This window comes from Ornithorhynchus anatinus, chromosome 12 (assembly GCF_004115215.2).
Source record: "Ornithorhynchus anatinus isolate Pmale09 chromosome 12, mOrnAna1.pri.v4, whole genome shotgun sequence".
In the NCBI taxonomy this organism is placed as follows: Eukaryota; Metazoa; Chordata; class Mammalia; order Monotremata; family Ornithorhynchidae; genus Ornithorhynchus; species Ornithorhynchus anatinus.
In genome coordinates this window covers 13,850,826-13,874,304 of record NC_041739.1, presented here as the reverse complement: position 1 = coordinate 13,874,304, position 23,479 = coordinate 13,850,826, and the positions used below count along the sequence as shown (strand labels likewise).

The 23,479-nt window shown below is 42.1% G+C and overlaps 1 protein-coding gene across 2 annotated transcripts in view; it reads right to left on the bottom strand.

Moving 5' to 3' along the window:
* Positions 1-23,479, bottom strand: part of MARCHF1 (membrane associated ring-CH-type finger 1) — a 495,472-nt gene that overhangs the window by 85,729 nt on the left and 386,264 nt on the right. For both annotated transcript variants that reach the window (XM_029076521.2, XM_001507921.5), the window contains exon 3: positions 18,453-18,503. In XM_029076521.2, coding sequence (XP_028932354.1) covers positions 18,453-18,503 — 51 coding nt within the window. The remainder of the gene's footprint in view (positions 1-18,452; positions 18,504-23,479) is intronic.

Genomic DNA, 23,479 nt, shown 5'->3' with positions numbered 1-23,479 from the left:
CCCATAAATCCACCAGACCACAATCTTCCCCATCTTCCAAGCCTGCTTAAAACCTACCACAACCAGGAAGCTGACTCTGATTGATTCTCAATGCCTCAAGTCTCAGCAACCCAATTTATACATTTATAGCGAGCCTCAGCACTTTCGCACACACCGCTAACAAGAAAGGAGCGACCCTTTTTGAGCCGAAGAGCAGAATCAAAGAGCAAAAGCGGACACCGAACCAAATGATGAAAGCATTAAGCATGACCAGGGGTAGACTTTTTATATACCGTGGACCTTGCCCTAATCAGCCACACATGCACGCACTACATGAATTCACCACAGGCAGTGTTTTCTGAAATAACTATATTATGAATGCCTGCATACTCTATAAGCGGTTTATGTAGTGAGCCTGAGTGTAAGAGGACCTGGGTTCTAGCTCAGCCCCACCGCTCGTCTGGTCTGTGACCTCGGGCTAGACACTTCACTTCCCTGGGTCTCAGTTTCCTCATTTGTAAAATGGGGATTGAATCCCTGTTCTCTCTCCGATTTAGACCGTGAGCCCAAAAAGGTACAGAGATTATGTCCAACCTGATTATCTTGTACCTATCCCAGTACTTGGTACATAATAAGGGCTTAACAAATACCATCATTATTAATTCATTTGTTTCATCTTGACATAATTGCACTACTACTGATTTTGTTTTTGTTCTTCCTCCTAATATCTCTAGATCATTTTTTCTATCTCCTCCCTAAACCAACAAAAGCCAGCCCCAATTTCTGTGCTCCTATCAACCCTAGTGTTCCCTCAAACCCAAAGTAATTAGAGGAACTGTAGAGCAGAGCATGATGCAAATTAGGAGCTATTAATGGCCCAGATTCTCCTCTTTCTCTCTTCTCCCCACTACCTCCAGGATGCTTGAAGCCAAAAGAGCTTTGCAGAGTGGACCGGCTCTCTTGGGTTCTATCACAGGTTCAGAGCTGCTGGAAAAGTCGCAATAGGATGATGCTGATGTTTATGCTAATAATACTAATGGTAATATTTTTGGTAGGTTGTAGAATTCTGTTATGTTAGTACCCAACTATAGGAGGGCTGACACATGCAGGGTAAAATGTGAACTTTTACAATCAGAGTTTATAATCAGGTTCAACTGAGAAAGTGGCTTTAGAGATTTCCAGGGAAGGATTCCATATTCTCCCTTTGGCTAGAAGGGGATCCACTTCTGTGTCATGGTTTTTGGCTTTTGTCAGCATTCTCTTAGCAGTTGATGGTCTGGCCTTCAGCATACCCCTGAAAATGTCAAAATGGTTCCCTGACCCGAGTAGAAATTTATTACTATTACGAGAAGAATGGTATTACTGACAAAGGTCCAAGATGATAATTGGGCTCAAAATGACATCTGGATTTGAATCAAAAGTCCTGTCAATGTGAAGGCTGATTACAGCTTTTGCTTCCTTTTGACCCTGCCACTCAGTTTGGGTCCGACGGAACTTTTTCTTTCCAAAGCCACGCTGTTTATTATTGACAGTGTTTTTCTCCTTTAGCTTTTTGCAAATAGATTTTTTCCCCCCAGTATTCTTTCAGGTACAAAAGTTGAATTTCTCCAATAGCACATAGGAGAGACATGATGGCAGCATGACCTAATGGAAAGAACATGAGCCTGGCTGTTAAAGAACTTAAATTCTAAACCCAGCTCTGTTTCTTGCTTGCTGTGTGACCTTACGTAAGTCCCTTAATTTCATAGTGTCTTATTTTCTTCATCTGTAAAAAGAGGATTAAGTGCCTGTTTTACCTAGAATGTGAGCCCATGTGAGACAGGGACTAAGTCTGACCTGATTATCTTGTACTTACCCCAGCGCGTGGTACAATGCTTGACAGATAATAAGCGATTAAATAAATTCTATTAATCAATATGTATGTATTTTACACCCTGTTGCTTCCCCCTACCTGCAATTTATTTTATTAGTGTCCGTCTCTCCCATAAGATTCTAAATCCTCTGAGGACAGCTTTTATGTCAGATCTGATAAGCTTGTATCTATCCCAGTGCTTAGAAGAGTGCTTGACACATAGTAAGCACTTAACCAATATCATATTACTAACTCTTCTTCACTCTCCCAAGCACTTAGCACAATGATATGAACAGAGTAAACCACTCAATAAATTCAATTGATTGATTAAACTGATTGGCTGGAGTCAAACTTTCTCCCCTTTCAAATTACGTTGGGCCATTTTAGCCATCATTCGCCCCACGCGAAATGCGAATGGATGATGTTGATACTGGTAACTGCGATGTTATTCGGGATCACAACATGCCCTCGGACTTCTCCCTCTCTAGCTGACTAAGAATATTCACAATGGATGTTTAGCGAGAGGTTCCCTAAGCACCCTAGCTCCCTACAGTAAAACCTTGGGGCACCAAGGGACGTCGCCATATCTTTCTAGAAACTCCTTTGCCATTACAACAGTGTCATCAAGGCCGCTTGATTATATCCCACTGTTGCTTTAGCGTTCAGGAGAAGCTGGTAGTAAACGCTATGATTAAATAAAACAGCAACGGTGCTGCATCTTGTATAGAGTTAATTTTGATAGATCCACCGTTTCATTAGAAGAGCACTTTAAAACAGGCCAAGTGTAACCAACACTAAATTGAAAATGCATTATTCTATTTCAGTAAGGCTTCGAAGTCGATACATATTTAATGCAATTTCATTTAGAAGTTCAAATGTCAGACGGAGTCCTTTAGGAAAACGGATCAAGTCACTCACCTGGTGATTTTAGGATAAATATGCAGTATATCTTGTGTACAATCCTGAATTATTTCCAGGATAGAAAGGGAAGCATTTGTGTGTGACATCCTGATCAAAGTGCACAGTTATTCATTAAACATTGTTTTGTTTATAGCCTACAACTCTTGGGACCTTGCTTAATGGTTTTGGGAATACCTTATTTAGATCAAAGTGTGTTTGCTCAGTGTTGGACTCTTGGAATTATGGAAGTTTAATAAGAATAAAGATGCATCTCTATTATTTACCTTTCTTACTAATGATGTTATTTATTAGCCCCTTTATCAGACAACCATAGTAATAGTTGCTCTCCTGAATTTTAAAGCTCTTCTTTGAAAATGTAATAGTTTTATCCACTAAAACAAATAATAACAATAACATTACTTAAGTGCTCACTACCACATATTGGGGTAGAAACGAAATTATCAGGATGGACACAGTTCTCGTCCCATATCGGCTCACAGTCTAGTAGGAAGGAGAACACGTACTGAATGCCCATTTTATAGGTGAGGAAAATGGGACCAAGAGAAGTCAAGTGACTTGTCCAAAGTCACACAGCATGCAAGTGGTAGGGTTGGACTTAGAACCCAGGTGCCCTGACTCGCAGGGCTGTGTTCTTTCATGCTCTTTCCCAAACAAGAAGCCTTTAATTTTGACAAGGTCCTAGATTTTTAAGAAAGGGTACAGTGCCATGAAGTCAGCAACTTTAGTCACCAGCAGGCTGTGACCATGATTACTAACTAGTGTAGTGTTATGCATTGCCTTAATGTTATACATTCAGTAGGGTCAGGCTTAACATTGTGGGTGACTCCTTGGTCTGGAGGCTCTGCCCAAGAGAAAGAAATCTTTGCCAATCTCCAAAGAAACTTGAAAAGCAAGAGAAAATGTACGGTTTCTCCTTAGACAGAGATGTTCAAGGTGGAGACTGGATTTTCAAAGCAGAAAAACTGACCTCTCCATTCCAGGCTTCCAGACTTTCTAAACCCACTGTTCAACGTGGTGTAGTGGAAAGAACAAGGCCTGGGAATCAGAAGGTCATGGGTTCTAATCCTGGCTTCACCATGCATCTGCTGTGTGACCTTGGGCAAGCCTCTTCACTTCTCTGTGCCTCAGTTACCTCATCTGTAAAATGGGGATGGAGACGGTGAGCCCTTTGCGGGGCAGGGACTGTGTCCAAACCGATTTGCTTGTATCTACCCTGGTGCTTAGAACAGTGCTTGGCACATAGTAAGTCCTTAACCAGTATCATTATTAGAATTATTTTATTTCTAAGAAAGCAAACAATTTTCTTTTGACATCAGAGGAGTTCTAAGAAATTTCCCCAACCAGCAGGGAGCCAGTCGAAAGCTTTCCGCTCTCTGTGCCATCTCTGCAAATGGCGGCTGACAGGAACACAATATGCTGCTTTCCATTGAGTTTAAATTTTTCTTCATTGAAAAATGAGTCACAAAACTCACCACAGGGGGGATGCTGGAAGAAGCGCGCTCACCTTCTTCCTTAAATAAGGAGTGCTTGATTTATATTGCAGATGGCGGAATATAATTACACTTCATTAAACTCTTCCATTCTAAGGTGATTTCTCCTATACCCAAATCACCTCTGTATTCACATGGGAGTTCAGCTTGTGCTCAATTATTCAGGGACTGATTATCCAGGATGTGGATTGCCCCTCGTGATGTCAAAAACTTCTGCGAACTCTATGAATATAGGATGGAGGTCTCGGTGCTATTGCTTGCCATCCTTCTGCAGCTGACGCTTGGCAAAGATCACGTCTGCTGTTCTGTGATGTGGTCGGAAACCACTCGGGGAAAAATATATGGCTATTCCTCTTGAATTATTCACACCTTTAGAAAGACAAACAATTCTGACATTTTAAAATTATTCTGATATTTTTATCAGCATAAGCAGAATTAGCACGTCAGCAGAACATTAGGACAACTGAACATCAGAAGAATTACTTCATTATTTATTTTTGGAATCATAAAAGATCATAAAAGATTGCCATATATCTATCTTGGCTGGCAGCTCGGTTAGTTTCTTAAGGAAACAATAGTCGAGTTTTTGAACTAAAGCTGCATTTTCTCTGGGAAGCTTATCATCTGTGAGGACTTCACAGCATGGTATTCTTCTAACTCCTGGGCCACACTGACTTCCAATCTTGAATATATTCTCCATCTCTTCAGTTGGCTTATTTCAGGTCTGATTGCTAGACTGAAATGACCAACTCTTGACTTCAACAAATTCCCACCCCACACAGGCTCTGGGGGATCAGGTCCACCCTTACATTACAGCAGTCCCACGGTAGAGGCTGAGCAGGCAGGAAAGCTGCTTGGTGGGACAGGGTTAATGGTGGGAGGCTTCTGAAACTCCCACTGTATTGCTTCTCGTTTACCTTGGACACAATAGAAGCTATGAGCTGCCAAAATGTTGGTCTGGGTGCCCTTCTTGGGACTCTCCACCTCACCTAAGCCATACCTAGTTACTGGGAAAAGCAGCGAGAAGCCTGCTGGGAGACATCTAAACTCCTGGAGGTTTCCTTTTGGGCCCACCGACTACTAGTTTGTTAATCTCATTCATAGCTTTGGACCTACTCTTATTTCTCTAGCCCCATTCCCTAATCCCCCAACCTAGGTCTTGCCTGGAAGCAGAGGGGAAAGAGTGGAGATAAGAGCGGTGAATAGACAGAGGTGCTTAGGAGGTCAACAGTTTGTGGTAAGATGGGCGCTTGTGGAGGGGCAGAGTGCCCAGACCACTTCTGGCAGAGCCTCACAATGGCGCTACTAGATGGAACTTAAATCATGGCGCAACACTGAACATGAAAAGAGATGTTTTGTTGTTAGAATAGAAGCATACTACCTATTTTAACAGATATTACTCTATGTTACCGGAGCCATTTAACCACGATCACAGGACAACTCTGTTCAACATCATTAACTTAGATGTTTCTTGAGAACTTGAATGTTTCCTGTGTGATGCTGAGGAAAACTACAGAGAAGAACAAACCAAGGTCTTTGCCTAGTAGAAGACTGGTTGATTTGTTGGATATTTGCAGTTTCAGCCATAGGTGGATTCATTCATTCATTCACTCATTCGATAGTATTTATTGAGCACTTACTATGTGCAGAGCACTGTACTAAGCACTTGGAATGAACAAGTCGGCAACAGATAGAGACAGTCCCTGCCGTTTGATGGGCTTACAGTCTAATCGGGAGAGACAGACAGACAAGAACAATGGCAATAGAGTCAAGGGGAAGAACATCTCGTAAAAACAATGGCAACTAAATAGAATCAAGGCGATGTACATTTCATTAACAAAATAAATAGGGTAATGAAAATATATACAGTTGAGCAGACGAGTACAGTGCTGAGGGGATGGGAAGGTAGAGGGGGAGGAGCAGAGGGAAATGGGGGGAAAAGAGGGTTAAGCTGCGGAGAGGTGAAGGGGGGCGGAAGAGGGAGTAGAGGGAGAAGGGGAGCTCAGTCTGGGAAGGCCTCTTGGAGGAGGTGAGTTTTAAGTAGGGTAGTTTTAAGTAGGGTAGGTGGGTATCTACTGAGCCTCAGTGTGGAAACTATGATCAAAATTTATTGTATCAGTATCCAACCTTCAAGAATTATAATAATGACGATAATGATAATTTTGGTATTAGTGCATGTTACGGTCCAAGCTTTGTACTAACTACTGGGGTGGTTCCAAAATAATCAGGTCAGACCCAATCCCCCTCTCACACAGGGCTAGCTGTCCAGGGAGAGGGAGAACAGCAGTTGAATCTCTATTTTGCAGATGAGGAAACTGAGGCACAGAAAAAATGAAGTGGTCTCACCAAGGTCACTCATCAGACAAGTGGTGGAGTCAGATTTAGTACCCAGATCTCCTGACTCCTAGGTCTGTCCTATTTCCATTAGGCCACACTGCTTCTGCAGACCTCTCCTTTCATAGAGTTTACAGAGTTATTCAAATGCTTTTAACTATAATGATGGTGGGTAGGCCTGCTGGGTAGGCAAGCAGTATAAAGAAGGAAAATCTTAAGGGCCAGAGAACGTTAATGAGCTAGATAATCCCCTACAGGACTCTTGAAAGTGCATGAATGCACCCTCTCCCCACAACAGTAAACCCATACAATCGCCTATGGAACATAATCTATAGTCTCCCTCCCTCAATCTTTTATAATTCAGGGGATCCCAAGGTTGGGGTTACCATCTTCTCCCTGACATAACACAAGCTACACAAAAGCGTGGTAAGGGAGCACAGGAACCCAGAGGTTCCAAGGCTTCTGCTGGCAGGTCACTCTGGGTATCCAGGCCTGTCAGGCCAGCAGCCATTTGGAGATTCCCCCTCTGAGAAGCAGGTGACACTCAGGATATGCAGCGTGGCCCATTCCATTTGTGGTCTGGGGGAATCCACAACTGCCGCTGTGGAGGGGGCGGGGGGCTGTAGATTGACAGATTCTGTGCTCTGCTTTCCTCATGAAGGAGATGAATACATCAGTCGATCAATCAGTGCTACTTATTGGGTGCTTACTATGTAAAATAAGCACTTTACATAGTGCAGCATTACAGAGAAGTAACGTGGCTCAGTGGAAAGAGCACGGGCTTAGGAGTCAGAGGTCGTGGGTTCTAATCCCGCCTCCACCACCTGTCAGCTGTGTGGCTTTGAGCAGGTCACTTGACTTTTCGGTGCCTCAGTTCCCTCATCTGTAAAATGGGGATGAAGACTGTGAGCCTCACGTGGGACAACGTGATTACCCTGTATCTACCCCAGCGCTCAGAACAGTGCTCGGCACATAGTAAGCACTTAACAAATAACAATATTATTATTATTATTATTATGTGCAAAGCACTGTACTAAGTGCTTGGAAGAGTACAATACAAACAAAATTAGCAGACACTTTCCTTGCTTTTAATCTCAAAATTAGTGTGGTAGGAAATGTGCACATTGTGGAGATGGAGGCTGAGTCAGTTCTTGGAGGTAAGCGTGTAAGGAAAAACATTCAGTCCTTTAGGCCACTGTAGCCTATACATAAGCATCCATTTTATTGCTCTCCCTTGTGATTTAGGGCACTAATGTGCTGAAAGTTCCCCTGGTGGATTGTGATTATGTGCCTCCCTAAGAACCAAATACAGGGGGGATGAGAGAAAGAGAAAGACAGACCGAATGACAGATACTTGAGCTCCAGGGATAAATTAGTTCAGTGGCTCTTTCCTCGTATCAATTCCAAATTTTCTTTGGAATAAATGCAATATAAGACAAAGGAAATTCTTAGCTATTCTCTATCTGCAGCCCTGTATTGTGTGTCTTGCTGATTAACAGGTAAGACTTTAAATGAGATTCACTTAAAATGCTTATAAAGCATGCAATGATTTCTAAGGAGGCCCATCATTATTACTGTTTATTATTATCACATAATAGAGCAATATAATATGATAATAGTAGTTGTTTAATAATGATATTTATTGGTAAAAAAAATTCTAAGGATGGAATGGTATTTCCAAGGCCCAGGCAATAGTTCCCCTTTTGTAATGCCTTGGATTTTCTAATAAAACTGGGTCTATCATGGCAAATTATTCAAGTATCTGAAGCCTAAGGTTTACCTTAGCCACAAATATCTACATAGTTTGGCGTAAGTGTAGGGCTTTTTTGGTCTAAAATACCTGGATTCCCAAGTCCTCAGTATAAGCGTGGACATCTATTATTATTATTATTCATATTGTTATTTAAAATGGTACTTAAGTGCTTACCATGTGTCAGGCACTGTACTAAGCACTTGGTTACGGACGAGTTAAGCAGGTCGGACACAGTCCATGTCCCACGTGGGGCTCACAGTCTTAGTCTTAATCCCTATTTTTTTTAATAGTGCTTGTTAAGCACTTACTATGTGCCAGGAACTGTACTAGGTGCTGGAGCACGTACAATTTAATCAGGATGGACACAGTTCATGTCCCACATGGGGCTCACAGTCTTAATTCCAATTTCACAGGTGAGGGAACTGAGGCTCAGAGAAGTTAAATGACTTTCCTGAGATCATACAGCAAACGTGCTCTTTCCTTTAGGGCACACTTTTTCTCTGGGAAATGTGTTCTCGTAGAGAAACCCTGAATTTTGAGGCCGTGTTTTGCCTACTTCCCATGGATAGGAACAAATTGGCAATCTATAGAGCAACTGTAATGTCCAAATGCCGTGATGATGGCCAGAACTTGACTTTTCACACACTTTGGCTCTTCCTTCACTGGTTCCACCAATGCCACCACAGTTCTAGGTTTAATATCAAATGTCAAGAAGGAGTCACAGGAAATCAGTTCTGGAAAATAGTCTCTTAGGAAAAAAACTTTGCTTGCTATATTTTGTTTTCACTGGTGGGGACCACGTGGTGAGCTGAAATGGGGTATCCCAAAAGATAAGGGGATCACAGGAAGCGAGCCCCAGAGTACAGATAAGCCTGGCCTGTAGCAATTAGAAATGGGGTAACTGGACTGGACAGTTTAGAGGCTTTGAGAAGATGGTGACAACTGGCCAGTTTTCCAATCTGATTATCTTGTGTCTACCCCAATGCATGGTACCCAGCAAACACAACAAAAACTATAATAATAATAATGATAACAATAGCAATGATAAGGAGTGCAACAGGGGGAGAACTTTGTACAGATATTTGGGAGATTGTTTTTAGTCATAAAATGATCTTTTTAGCCACTTCTGTCCCCAGTAATAGACACAGACACAGAGAGATAAAACTGTCACATCACTAGCATCATCTCTGAACCCAAAAGGCATATATGTTCGACCTCATCTTATCTTTAGACAGGAAAGTCAAACACTTCATTCACCCTCATTTCAGTCTCTTTCTACACTTAGCGTAACTGAGACAAAATTAGGTGAAGTTCACGGGACAGTGGTAAGCAGGACGACCTGTCCAGGACTGTCCATAGTACTGCCCAAAGTCCAACCACACCTGCTTGTGCTCACTTTGCTGGCACAGATCATATCAGTAACAGAATCATAAGCCCCTTTTTACCATACATAGACTAGGACTTGTTTATGGACCAATCTGAGCTCACAAGCTAATACTGCTTAACTCTGTGCTACACATATTAGGGCATTATATCAATACATTTGGATAATGATGAACATGGAGATCCCCATTCACAGATCTCCAAGATTGAGTGCTAAATATATTGCTAGTGTCTGATTATGCTTGGAAGAAATGCATTTAGAACCCTTGAGACACTTTCTGCTTTTCATTCATGCTTCAGCAGGATCCTAGAGTCACTTCTGGGAGAGCAGCAAAGTCCAAAGTTAACATTTTCTTGAAGTTTTGGACGATAGATTTTGTTCCCCTTCATAAAATGAGCATTTTCATTATAACTCCAGAATACAAAGAAGCACACAAAGACAAGTGATGAATTCCAATAAGAGGAAAAGATCATTTGGGACAGGGTTCTTTTCAGAAAATATGCATAGCCTAAGCCTTCTGCTGCCGCTAAATTCTACAGTAAGCCCGATCCTCTCAGGGTCCAAGACCTTCCCTGGGGTTTAGGAATTCCAGGAAGTGTGTTGAACCCCTCAGGCCATCAGGATGCTATAGAAGGCATAGGCGCTAAGGTTCCTTGACTATACCAAATAACCTTAATCTTCGCTCTTTGGACCAGTGTCCTCTAAAATTCCAAGATTCGTTCTTACGGGGAGAATACAGGGAGAATAGCTCACCTTGGTGGTGTTGCCTAGTGGACAGAGCATGGGCCTGGGAGTCAGAAGGATCTGGGTTCTAATCTAGGCTCCGCCACTTGCCAGCTGGGTGACTTTGAGCAAGTCACCTTACTTCTCTGTGCCTCAGCTATAAAATGTGGGACATGGACTGAGTCTAACCTGATTAACTTGCATTTAGAGAAGCAGCGTGGTTCAGTAGAAAGAGCCTGGGCTTGGGAGTCAGAGGTCATGGGTTCGAATCCAAGTTCTGCCACTTGTCAGCTAGGTGACTGTGGGCAAGTCACTTTACTTCTCTGTGCCTCAGTTACCTCATCTGTAAAATGGGGATTAACCGTGAGCCTCTTGTGGGGCAACCTGATTACCCTGTATCTCCCCCAACGCTTAGAACAGTGCTCTGCACATAGTAAGTGTTTAACAAATACTAACATTATTATTATCTACCCCCAGTGCTATTACAGAGCCTGGCACAAAAGAAACACTTATTCAAAGCCATTCTACATATGAACTCTGGGCAGGTGCAAAGCCTCAGCAATGGACAGGTACAACAAGGTTGACAGGGTGGGGCCCGGACCGGTCAAGGATAGGAGAATGATCTACTTGGACAGAAAAATCCTGTCTCATTGCCTTCAGTCCCAGAAAAGCTGGAAATGATCCGGAGACTAAGGTTGATACAGATTTCCTCCTATAGTATCTGTCCACTTTTGGAAAATCCCAAATGGGCACTGGGGTAAAGCAAAGCACTAGTAGAGTGTTCCATACTCAGTGTGCACTCTGTAAACGTTGCTTTTCTACTAACCATGATGACAGTAAGGAGGGTGAGTGTTGTGGGGATAAACTCACCCAGAGTGGAAGCAATCCATTTAAGTAAGAAGAAGAATGAATCACCCAGCGAGTGGGACAGTGGGAAAGAGCAAATGAGGGAGTAAACCAAAGGAAGAAAAATGGAAAAATAAAAAACAAGGCTAGAGAAACAAAATGGAAATAGTAAGAAGGAAGGGAGGATGTCCATGGCAGGGGAGAAAGATGCAGAACTGTAGCTGTTTGTCAAGGTCTAAGAAACCATTTAAAGTAACAGTTCCGTCTCTATTATCATTTGTTTGAAATAGCCTTTAAAACGACCAGAGACAGAATCTTTTCTTGCTGTCGACGTTTCAAACAATGCCCGATACATTTATAGGCTCAAGCCAAAATGTTTTCCTGGCTTTATCTAGTCTATCTAAGGCTCTGAAAGCACTAAACAGAGCTCACTGTCAAGGGGAAAAGTGTAAAACTCACAAAATGAAACTAATAATGTCGCTAAATCAAAATTACACAGCAATAAATCAAAGGATTTTCTTGTGAGTGAAAAGTAGCATGCTATCATATCGGAAAATAAAGCCAGTCACAGGTGCCAAATCTTATACCATTAAAAGTCCCTGGGAAGTTAGTTGCACTTAATGATCTTATAAAGAAGAGGAAAATCTATTCAATTTTAATTCAATTAATTGTATTATTTGAGCACTTGCGTGTGCAGACCACTGTGCCAAGCACTAGGGAGAGTACAGTATAAGAGATTTGGTAGATACAGTCCCTGCCTACAGTGAGCTGAACTGGTGGAGTTCTGATCTTCCCTGGGGGTTTATGATACTCCCAGAAACATGGATGATTGGTTTACTTAAGATCAGTTAGCTACATTTAGAGTTTAAAGGAGTTCTTTAGCCAGGACTTGATAAAAAATAAATAGTATGGTAATAATCTGTTCTCATGACACATGAATGCCACACCCAGAATATCTGGGGCAGAAAGATGACCTGGCTTTTTCAAGTAAATTCAATACAGTAGAACCACAGTGCTAAACAATTGCTGATCATCATCATAAGGCAAGACTCATTTTCAAGAATTTCCTTCACTCAGATGGGATTAGGGGATAAGGAGATAGGTATTTGCTTCTACTTCTCTCCTTCTTCTCTATACTTGGATAATAATAATAATAATAATATGGTTAGCACATACTATGCCAAGCACTATGAAGCAGCGTGACTCAGTGGAAAGAGCCCGGGCTTGGGAGTCAGAGGTCATGGGTTCGAATCCTGGCTCTGCCACTTGTCACCAGGATGACTGTGGGCAAGTCACCTCATTTCTCTGGGCCTCAGTTCCCTCATCTGTAAAATGGCGATTAACTGTGAGCCTCTTGTGGGACAAGCTGATTACCCTGTATCTACCCCAGCGCTTAGGACAGTGCTCTGCACATAGTAAGTGCTTAACAAATACTAACATTATTATCATTATTATTATTATTAAGTCCTGGGGTAGATAAAAGGTAATTAGGTTGCACACCATCCCAGTCCCAAATGGGGCTCACCATCTAATTAGGATGGTGAACAGGAATACGGATGAGGAAACTGAAGCACAGAAAAGTGAGCCCGCCTGCCAAAGGCCTCACATAGTGGGCAAATGACTAAGGTAAGATTAGAACCCAGGTCCTCTGCTCCCAGCCCATGCTCTTTCCATTAGGTCACAGGATCACAATATGTTCTGAACACATAAGCTTCTTTTAAGCAATTCTGCAGAACTGGAACCCTGCCCATTTAGCTCTGAGACCTTGACTAGGGAGAAGACTCTTGGATCTGTGACAGAAACTCCCACACCATTGTTCATGTTTAATGACCCATGTTGGATTCAAACGTGCCTGGCAGGACCAAAGCTTGACAACTTGCGGACAGAAACCACGTAGCACTATCCAAAATCAATAGCAGTGGCCCAAATGTGGTTTGTTCATCATTAATACATTTGTTGCTGTTAGTAATAATAATACTAATAGTGATATTTATTAATGCTTACTTTTTGCCAACGCGCTGAGGGCATTTTGGTTGGGGGCATCTATTTAAGAACATACAGGAAAACAATTCGATTGCTTCTGTTATTGAGGACAGGAAAACACACAGAATATAAGTGAAGCAGCATAGCTTAGTGGAAAGAGCCGGGACCTGGGAGTCAGAGGACATGGGTTCTAATCCTGGCTCCTCCACTTGTCTGCTGGGTGACCTTCGACAAGTCACATAACTTCTCTGTGCCTCAGTTACCTTATCCATAAAATGGTATTAAGGCTGTGAGCCCCACGGGGGACAACCTGATTACCTCGTAACTATTCCACTGTTTAGAACAGTGCTTGGCACATAATAAGCACTTAACAAATATCATAATAATATGTCAAAAGGCGAAAAAGGAAAAATGAAAAAAAAAACCCACTAGAAAAAGCCTCCTTAGTCCTGCCATCCCCGAATAGCTGTTCAAAGAGTGAACCTCTAAACTCCACTTCCTCTAACCTCTGGGATATTACACTCTCTCACTTGATGATGATGGGTTTTGATAAGTGCTTACTATGTGCAAACCACTATACTAAGCACTAGGGTAGATACAAGATAATCAGGTTAGACCCAATCCCTGTCCCAAATGGGGCTCTCAGGCTAAGCCCAACTGGGGCTCAATTCCCCACAAAGGTACATTGTTCCAGAAGCTGACAGTTCCAGGACCCTTTCACCAGAAACAAACCTGTACTGGACATCAAATGGCAAAACAATATTTCCACCAAGGTCCTGGACGTCGCCAGCCAACCAGTCCGGAGGGGATGCTCACTGCGACCCGCTGCTGAAGAGAATGTATAAAATACAGGCAGACATTTGGGCAGATCGCAAACAGCTGTGGAATGGCGAGCTAAAGCGACACAGCTGCAAGTAGAATGGGCTGATATAACCTCTATGAAAGACTCACTGAAACACAACCTGAAACGAGGAAGTAGAGCTATGCACTGCCAGTGAAACGGCAGCAGCTGCCTTCAGCGTGGGTCGACCGGTGTATAACACTCAGAAACAATCAGCTAAATAAGGTTCCGGGCATCTGGGAATAGAGAGACAAAGCGGTAAACAGCGATGTCTGCAGCGGTAATCCTAAGGGCAGAATCCAAATAGAAGTAGTGGGGAAAGTACTGCCCATCTGACCTTTAAAGCTCCCCTGCACAGTACCTGTGAGCTTGCCACTAAACTTGCAGAATGCAGAAGATTCCCCTCTCTACTGTAAATCGTTATCATGAACTGGATGATCTACTCCAAACTTGAGCTGGGGTGAATTCAGGGAGAGAGGGAGAAGGGGCAAGGGAGAGCTTTATTTCATATACAGAGTTTGGAGGGGGAGTTTATGTTATTTATTCTATTTTCCCTATCCCTAATCTATTTTAATGTAGGTCCTCCCTGTAGAGGATGGCAAATATCATATCTACCAACTGTCATATCATACTTTCCTAAGGACTTAGTACAGTGTTTTGCACACAAGAAGCCCTCAGAAAATACCATGGATTGATTTTTCTCTACAGCACCACTACCTGGTGGCCTTCCTTTCCGGCCTTCCCCTGCTCCCCACCCTGATCTATTCTACATGAATTGAGGTCCAAGCTTCAGTCTTGGACAGATCCAACTCCAAATTATAGGATCAATTGGGAAAAAGTCTGGGAATTGTGGGGGAGGCATTGGTTGGGAGAGAAAGCCAAAAGGCAATAGTTCCTCAGGAAAAATCCCACCACCCCAATCCTTTAAATTTGAAAATAACAGTCAATCTCCATGCCTTCCTTTCCCCTAACTTTAAGTATTCCCCCACCCTTGCTGGTATTTTTAACCAATTGCTATATGTCAAGCACTGTAATAATAATGTTGTTAAGCGCTTACTATGTGCCAAGCACTGTTCTAAGCGCTGGGGTAGATACAAGGTAATCAGGTTGTCCCACGTAGGGCTCACAGTCTTCATCCCTATTTTACAGATGAGGTTACTGAGGCACGGAGAAGTTAAGTGACTTGCCCAAGGTCACACAGCTGACAAGCGGCAGAGCCGGGATTAGAACCCAGGACCTCTGACTCCCAAGCCCGGGCTCTTTCCACTGAGCCGAGCACTAGGGTGGATACAAGATAATTAGATTGAAGAGAATCCTTGTCCCACATGGGGTTCACAGTCTAGGGAAAAAAACACCATTTTACAGATGAGAAAACTGAGGCACAGAGAAGTTGTGACATGTCCAACGTCACACAGCAGGCAAGTAGCAGAGCTGGAATTAGAACCCAGGAGCTCTGGCTACCAGCCAGTGCTCTTTCCCTTAGACCACATTGCTTCAGAACTCAGGTCACATATTGCAAGCTACTTGAGGACAGGGATCATGTCTTCCAATTGTACTGTCCTAAAGGCTTAGAGCAGTGCTCTGCAAACAATAAGTGCTCATTAAATATCAGTGATTGATTAACTGACTAATCTCAGGTCATGACTTGTCATGGGTCTTTCTGAGAGCCTTCTGAGAGTGAAGGAAGAAGAGGAGATTTTGTTGTTAATGAAAATCAAAATTTGTTTGCTTCATTATGTCTTTTGAGTTGAACTCATTTCCAATTCTCCTTTAATGACGACGCTCCTATTTTAACTGATTAAAGCACATCAAAGTGTTTCAGATCCAAACATGTGCTACCTAGAGACAGAACTGATTTATTGATCCCAGTTAGGAAAAAGGAAGGATGGAGCCCAGGATTCCACAGTTTGCACATTCCAATATATCATCCTGTTTGAATTCCTTCAATTCAACCTTAGAGTGAAGACTTTACTTGGGGTAAGAGAATCCTGGCATCACCAGGATCAAGGAATTACAGATGATTTGACAGAAAGAAAATCAGGGTTTGGGAGATACTTGAAATGTCACATAATGAAACAAATTTTGTTATATCGAAGCCTTAGAAATCCAAAACGGCTACCCAGCCAGTGACAAAAAGAAAGCTTCCAGAATATTTATAAACACCACCCAGCCTACCTTTCACTTAATGTGACTCGAGGGAGTCCAAGTGAACAATTGAAATGAGACTTTGTACAGTAAATGCAGCCTCAGACTGACATGAAATGATGAAGACCGAGAAAGCTTTTTAAAGGTAAAGATGCTGAGTTTCTTGTTACACCTAGATCAGGTTCCATTATCTGCCCACTGCATAAGCCAATGGAAAAGGGCTTTTAAAATACTTTTCTAAATTGATTTGAAAATATCAGACATCCTGCCTAGTGACTCTGCCTTTTGAAAAGTGGGTTAGTGGAATGTACAATGTACAGCAGCTGAATCAATGCAGTGATTTCCAGCCCCAGAAGAAGCATAGGCAAGGGGAAGTGTGGATCATTTTGCAATGCAAGAAACTTATTTGTAAAGTGTGTGTGTGTGCTTGTGCACACTCTATCAAAAGAGGATCAGCAACAACTCTTCTCCACAAAGACTTTCCTAAGAGAAATGCAAGTGGCTGATAAATATTACCATCTACGCACTAGATACAATTTGCCAAACCCACCCAGCTTCTTTCTGCCTTTTTGAGCTACAGCTTTTGTTTCCCTTCGATTTAGCCAAGATGGACTGGCATGATAATAGCATAAGAAAAGCAAGAAAAAATAGAAATGTAATCCAGGTCTACCTGGGATTATCAGTATTCCACCCAACTGGAAATACAAACTGTAACTGATTACAATTCCCCAGAGAGCAATTCCATTCAAGTATCAATCAATGAATCAATCAGTGGCAATTATTGAGCGCTGTATTAAGCACTTTGAGCTTTGGAAAAAAATGGCAAATAATGGAATTCAATTAGCAGAACTAAGGTTTTGCTTGTAATCCACATTTACAGTGTTACTATTTATTACACTTATTTAATCTATGGCCCTAGAAGGAGGAAGAAAGTGTCCCACCAGTCCTTCAATCGATCAATTCAAAGTGAAGCTCAATCTTGTACATTCAGCAGTAAATCCACCAAATCCTTGGGCTGGAAGCAACTTTGAGAGCCCAACTAGACCTTCCAGGTTACAACATGCCTACAGCTAGTTACTGAAATATATGAGAAAATCCCTTCTTAAAAGAGTAAAACAGAAAGAGATTCTCCGGCTTTCCTACGTAACCCAGCACACCCTTTTTGGTTGTTGTTGTTCACATTCCCTTGTATCAGATTTTTTTTCCCCATGCTATTTCAACCTCCTCACGGAGTAACGGGCCATGCTGCTAGCCTGGCAAAAATCCCCAATCAGCGGTATTTGAGTGCTTACTCCGTGCAGTACACTGCCCCATACACTGGGGAGAGTACTATACTACAGAGTCGGTAGACACATTTCCTGCCCACAACAAGTTTACAATCTGGAGAGGGAAATTACCACCTGGAGAGATCCTTATTTTTTGTCTTTAACGTTATTTTGCCCTCTTGCCCGGTTTTCTTGGAAAAGCCAATTGGAAACATGATTGTTCCCTGTGTAGGTGACTTAGGTGACACATCTTCGCCAGCTGGTAGGCAGATGGTGCTGGACTGTGCCATTTGCAGGCATTATGTTCAACTCTTAAGGCCAGGCATTCCAACCAAAATGTGATTTGTCATTGTAAACAAAGTTATTAGTGGCATTTTTGCATTCAAGGAACTTATATTTCCTAATAGAACACAAATAATTGAATCCATCCCGTGGAGTCGTCACTCATTTATAAATTTGGCCAGGCCAAAATATCCATGCCCGATCCACCCCTTAGTAATTATGTAACTAGGAGATGGCTTGGTTTTACATAGACTTCAAATACATACTCTGGTTGAAAAACAGGTTTCACCCTATGTAATGAACTACAGTCCTCGTAAAATGTAATTCATGGTAATTCTTCCGTAAATGCAGATCCCACTCTTCAACTATGGCAGGCGATAGCACTATCACTTCAGACATGCCAGAAAGCACTTTACATTAGACAAATTATGGTAGTGAAAATTTCCTGGATTTTTTACTGTGAGGGAAAATCCAGTCGCTATTTTCTTCAAAACACTGCCTGTAAAGCTTAATGAAAATATTTGGCAAACCAAATTATCCAGGAGAACCCAGATCAATAAGATGCCTGTGCAAAAAGTAACTGACTTAGGTCCAGTCACATAAATCCAGTTGGATGTCTAAATGCAAGAAAACAAGCAAATGTAATCCACCTACTTTTGATATGTTACTCGATCGACTCGTAGAGCGTCCTGGGGACTTGTCATTCTGGAAAACAAAATTAAAGGAATTATTTAAAGAGGTAGAACTCACAACTCCTCCCTCAAGCTGATTAAAAACAGCACATTCATGAGCCCTCGGTTCCCCGTGTTGATGGATATCCTAATAGTGGACTATTCAGGATTATTCTTCCTCTGCACCAAAGGGAATTTTTCTTTGACTCTTATTGTTTCCAAGGAAAATTCTATCATTAGTTTTGGAGAGTCACAGTTGAGATGTCCAACTATGGATTTTCCAGGTCTCTTGCTGCTTTTTAACTCAGGACAATTTGTATACAGTTTAGATAATTTTCTAGGCACTTGGAGAAAGGCTTATGTTGCTTTGATAACATGCTTCTACTCTACTGAAATTACAATGTTTTCAGACCTGTAACACGTTTCACTCATTCTTTTAGTCCTATTTATTGAGCACTTACTGTGTACCGAGCACTGTACTGATTGACTGAACATAATAACGTTGTTGTTAAGCGCTTACTATGTGCAGAGCACTATTCTAAGCACTGGGGTAGATACAGGGTAATCAGGTTGTCCCATGTGAGGCTCACAGTTAATCCCCATTTTACAGATGAGGTAACTGAGGCACCGAGAAGTAAAGTGACTTGCCCACAGTCACACAGCTGACAAGTGACAGAGCCGGGATTCAAACCCATGACCTCTGATTCCCAAGCCCGGCTCTTTCCACTGAGCCACGCTGCTTCTCACAGTATACCCTGGCTGTAACTCCAGATAGACCTATATTATGTTTTCATGAAAATCTTGGAGGACAGGACTTAGTTTCTTTTCTTGGGAACAAGATTCATGTCCAGAGGGGTCAGTAAACTCTGCTAAAAATGGGTCTGCTTTGTAGATATACCAAAACTGTCGTTATGAAAATGCCATGTGATTTCCGAGGGCAATGACTAATTCCCAATTGCGTACTATTTTCCAGAGTTTAGTACAGTGCTCTGAATACAGTAAGTGCTTAAAATTACTCTTACGACTACTAACCAAGAACTGAATGAATCGCTCCTTTATAGGAAGTCTGACCAAAGGTCCAGACACATCTGACTGGACAACTTACTTCACAGTTAAACTGTGCCTCATTTTTCCCATTCCACACTTATCTCCCTAGGATTGCTGATGTCGTCACAGAATACGTTACTAAAGATTGAGATTACTCATATGGATAACAATCTTGCAGTACAGCTGGTGATTAATGTATCTGCCCATGGCCAGTGCTGCCCAGTTTAGCCCTGATAATAGCTGAAAAGTATAGCTTCTTTTACACAAAAGTCTTAGGAACTATAAAAACAAAGTAAATTTATTGTCCTTTACTAATTGAGGATCCTGATTTTTTATTTTTTTTTTTGGTATTTGTTAAGTCGCTCTACTAAGCACTGCGTAGATTCAGTTGGACACAGTCCATGTCCCACATGGGGCTCACATTCTTAATCCCCATTTTAAAATGAGGTAACTGAGGCATAGAGAAGTTAAGCGACTTATGTAAGGTCACCCAACAAAGAAGTGGTAGAGTTGCAATTAGAACCCAGGTCCTTTTGACTCCAAAAGAAAAGAACCTTTCTCTAACTTATGTTTATATTCACATGGTTTTATCTGTCCATATGGGAAATGAAAAAATTATTTAAAAAAAATAAACCACCAAAAGGAAACATTTAGCCATCCAAAAAAAAACTATTGGGAAGCTTGTTGAACTCTTGGTACCATATGTGCTCCGTGGGTTTATAAAAACTGTTTACCCTTAAGTGCGTGGATTTATTTTAAGACACGTTCTGGGTGTATGTAAACGTACAGATCTACTCCATATTTCACCCCCAGCTGTGGCTGTTTGATTTAAGGACACAAGCCTCATGGAGTTGGGGGTTGGGTGAACCTTGTTTAGGGGAGTCTTTTCTCGTCAGTTTAGTGGCTGACAGGAGGTGGTTTCCTCAGTCAGAAAATTCTAATTCTTGAAACTATTTTTGCAATTACTGCCGTCGCCATTCTGTCCAAAGATCAATTTGTCACTATACCAACCCCTGAAACAGTCATCTTTGCCTGCCTGTGTCTAACTCTGATGTTCTTGCAGGCTTACAGTTCAGATCCACTTATAGTGCAGAAGACAACTGTACTTTTGTTGTTGTTCTTTTTGTTTTGTTTGTTGTTTTTGTCTTTACTCTAGTTTTTGCAGGGAAGTGGAAAAGATTCTCCCGGCACCTACAGCCCCCAACCCTTAGCTAACCCCTCTGGGCATCATATTTAAAGATACCAAATGGGTAAGCAATAAGAGAAATTCTTAATGACTGGCTTTAGGACACTCAATCATCTCCTCCCTGCTATTTATTCTCATTCCTCTCCCACTACACAGCAGCTCACACACTTTGCTCCTTTCAAGCCAACTCCTTCAATTTTGCCTTCATCTCATCTCTCTCCAACGACCTGTTGCTCACTCCCTGTCTTCTCCCTGAAACTCCCTCCCTCTTTACAACTGGCAGATCACTGATGTCCCCGTCTCGAAGGCCCTTCTGAAATCCCAGTGCTAAATACGGAATTCAGTGCTCTGCACACAGCGACTGCTCCATAAAAACCGTTAAGATCACACCTCCTCCAGGAGCCCTTCCCTGATTAATCGCTGAACTCTTTTCCCAACCTTAGTACAGTGTTTAGTACAGTGATCTGCACAGAGTAAGTACTTAGTAAACACTACTGATGGATGGTTCTGAGGTCTCAGAGGTATTGTACTGTGTCAAAGACTGCATCCTCTGTTCTTACTCATCATCTTGCAGAGCTTGCAACCTTACATTGTTAGGAGCTAAATTCCAATCTCTAACAACCTGCTGAAACAGCAGGGCCTAGTGGAAAGACCACCATCCTAATCATGGCTCTGCTACTTTTCTGTTGTGTGACCTTGAGCAAGTTACTTCATTTCCTGTGCCTCACTTTCCTCTTCTGGAAAATAGAAATTATTTGTTCTCTTTTCCCTTTAGACTATGAGCCCCGTGTTAGGCAGGGACTATACCTGACTGGACTGAACCTCAACATTTAACACAGTGCTTAGAACATAAGTACTTAAATATCACAATTATCATTCTAATTGTTATTCATCTCCTGCCCCCAGGAAATAAAGTCTTCCCTGGGAATTCCATCATGTGCAAATATTGCTTTCAGGCTGTCTAGCAGCGACTTGCTGTTTGGATGCATACTAAATGCTAATTTCTGATATTGAGAAAGTGTGACACAACGATATTTCTTTAGTTCCCAATGAATAGATTGGTGTCTACTTTCTTTTATCACCTTGTTGGACTGGCTTATGTTTTTGTGACTGCTTACTGGTGAAGTTGAAACTTCAGGCCGGTGGAATAGTTTGAGGTAGTTGACAATGTCATCTTTGATTCATGGTCAATACGTCACACATTTTTAACATTTCTCGATTCACTCATTCATTGTCAGTCGTATTTACTGAGCGCTTACTGTGTGCAGGGCACTGTACTGAGCGCTAGATTCCTAGATGTCCCACTCGGACCCCCTTTAACATTTCTTTCTGGAGGTTCTTTGGAATCACAATGAGAAGGCTCCTGTCTATTCCTGAGATTTCAGGCTGACAATTCCATCAGCTGCTACCCAGGCATCAATAGTACTGCACTTAAACTATCCGAGGTAAGAACTGAATCTACCTGTACAGACCTCAGGAGAAAAGAGTCCCCAGAGCACTCTTGGGAATTATTTCCAGTGTTTAACAATCTCACTGTCAGGGAGTCTTCTTTCCACCTAAGAGCTTGAAAGTATCTTCAGAAAGTATCTTCACTCACTTCCCCCAAATTTGATTTTGGGATCCAATTGACAAATACAAATTGGTGGGACCAGGACAGCAGATAGCACAGATAAAGACTGTGGTTATTGACAGTAGTTGATAGTATTCTTTTATTGCGCACGTATGGGTGAAACACCATAATAAGCACTGGAAAAGAATACACAGATGATAACATGGTCCCTGGGTTTCGAGGATCTTATAATCTAAGAATAAAGTTGGAGGGAGGAGAATGGCGACAGCTACATAAGATAAGATGAAACAATAAAAACAGAAAAGTCAAAGATAAGGCTACATACACCATAGGCATTGTGCAGGTCTCCCTTTATATGTGCTGTTTTCAGGTAATAATGTTGGTATTTGTTAAGCGCTTAGTATATTGCCGAGCACTGTTCTAAGCGCTGGGGTAGATAGAGGGTAATCAGGTTGTCCCACGTGAGGCTCACAGTTAATCCCCATTTTACAGATGAGGTAACTGAGGCCCAGAGAAATTAAGTGACTTGCCCACAGTCACACAGCTGACAAGTGGCAGAGCCGGGATTCGAACTCATGACCTCTGACTCCCAAGCCCAGGCTCTTTCCTTCCACTGAGCCACGCTGCTTCAGATATAAAATATAGGTCAATGGATCTCTTACAAATCACCATCAGAGAACCAGAGACCTGCACTCTTCCTTCCCTGTAGTGACAAACTCTTAGGGGTTGGCAACCTTTGTTAACGTTGTTTTGGAGGATTTTCCCAAGCAACTTCTACTTTCCCATAGAAGAAACTCAGTAAGATGAGAGGTAATTCTTAATTTTGAAAAAATAATGAAAACATAGCAAACTGTTCTTTCTTTCCCCCTACAAGTTCCTACCTCGTGCATGAGAAGCAGCGTGGCTCAGTGGAAAGAGCCCAGGCTTGGGAGCCAGAAGTCATGGGTTCGAATCCTGGCTCTGCCACTTGTCAGCTGTGTGACTGTGGGCAAGTCACAACTTCTCTGTGCCTCAGTTCCCTCATCTGTAAATTGGGGATGAAGACTGCGAGCCTCATGTGGGACAACACGATTACCCTGTATCTACCCCAGTGCTTAGAACAGTGCTCTGCACATAGTAAGAGCTTAACAAATACCAACATTAACACGGCTTGCTGTTCTCCAGCTGGCAGTAAGTCAGAACGCTGTTCTGCATACGGTTGTCAGAT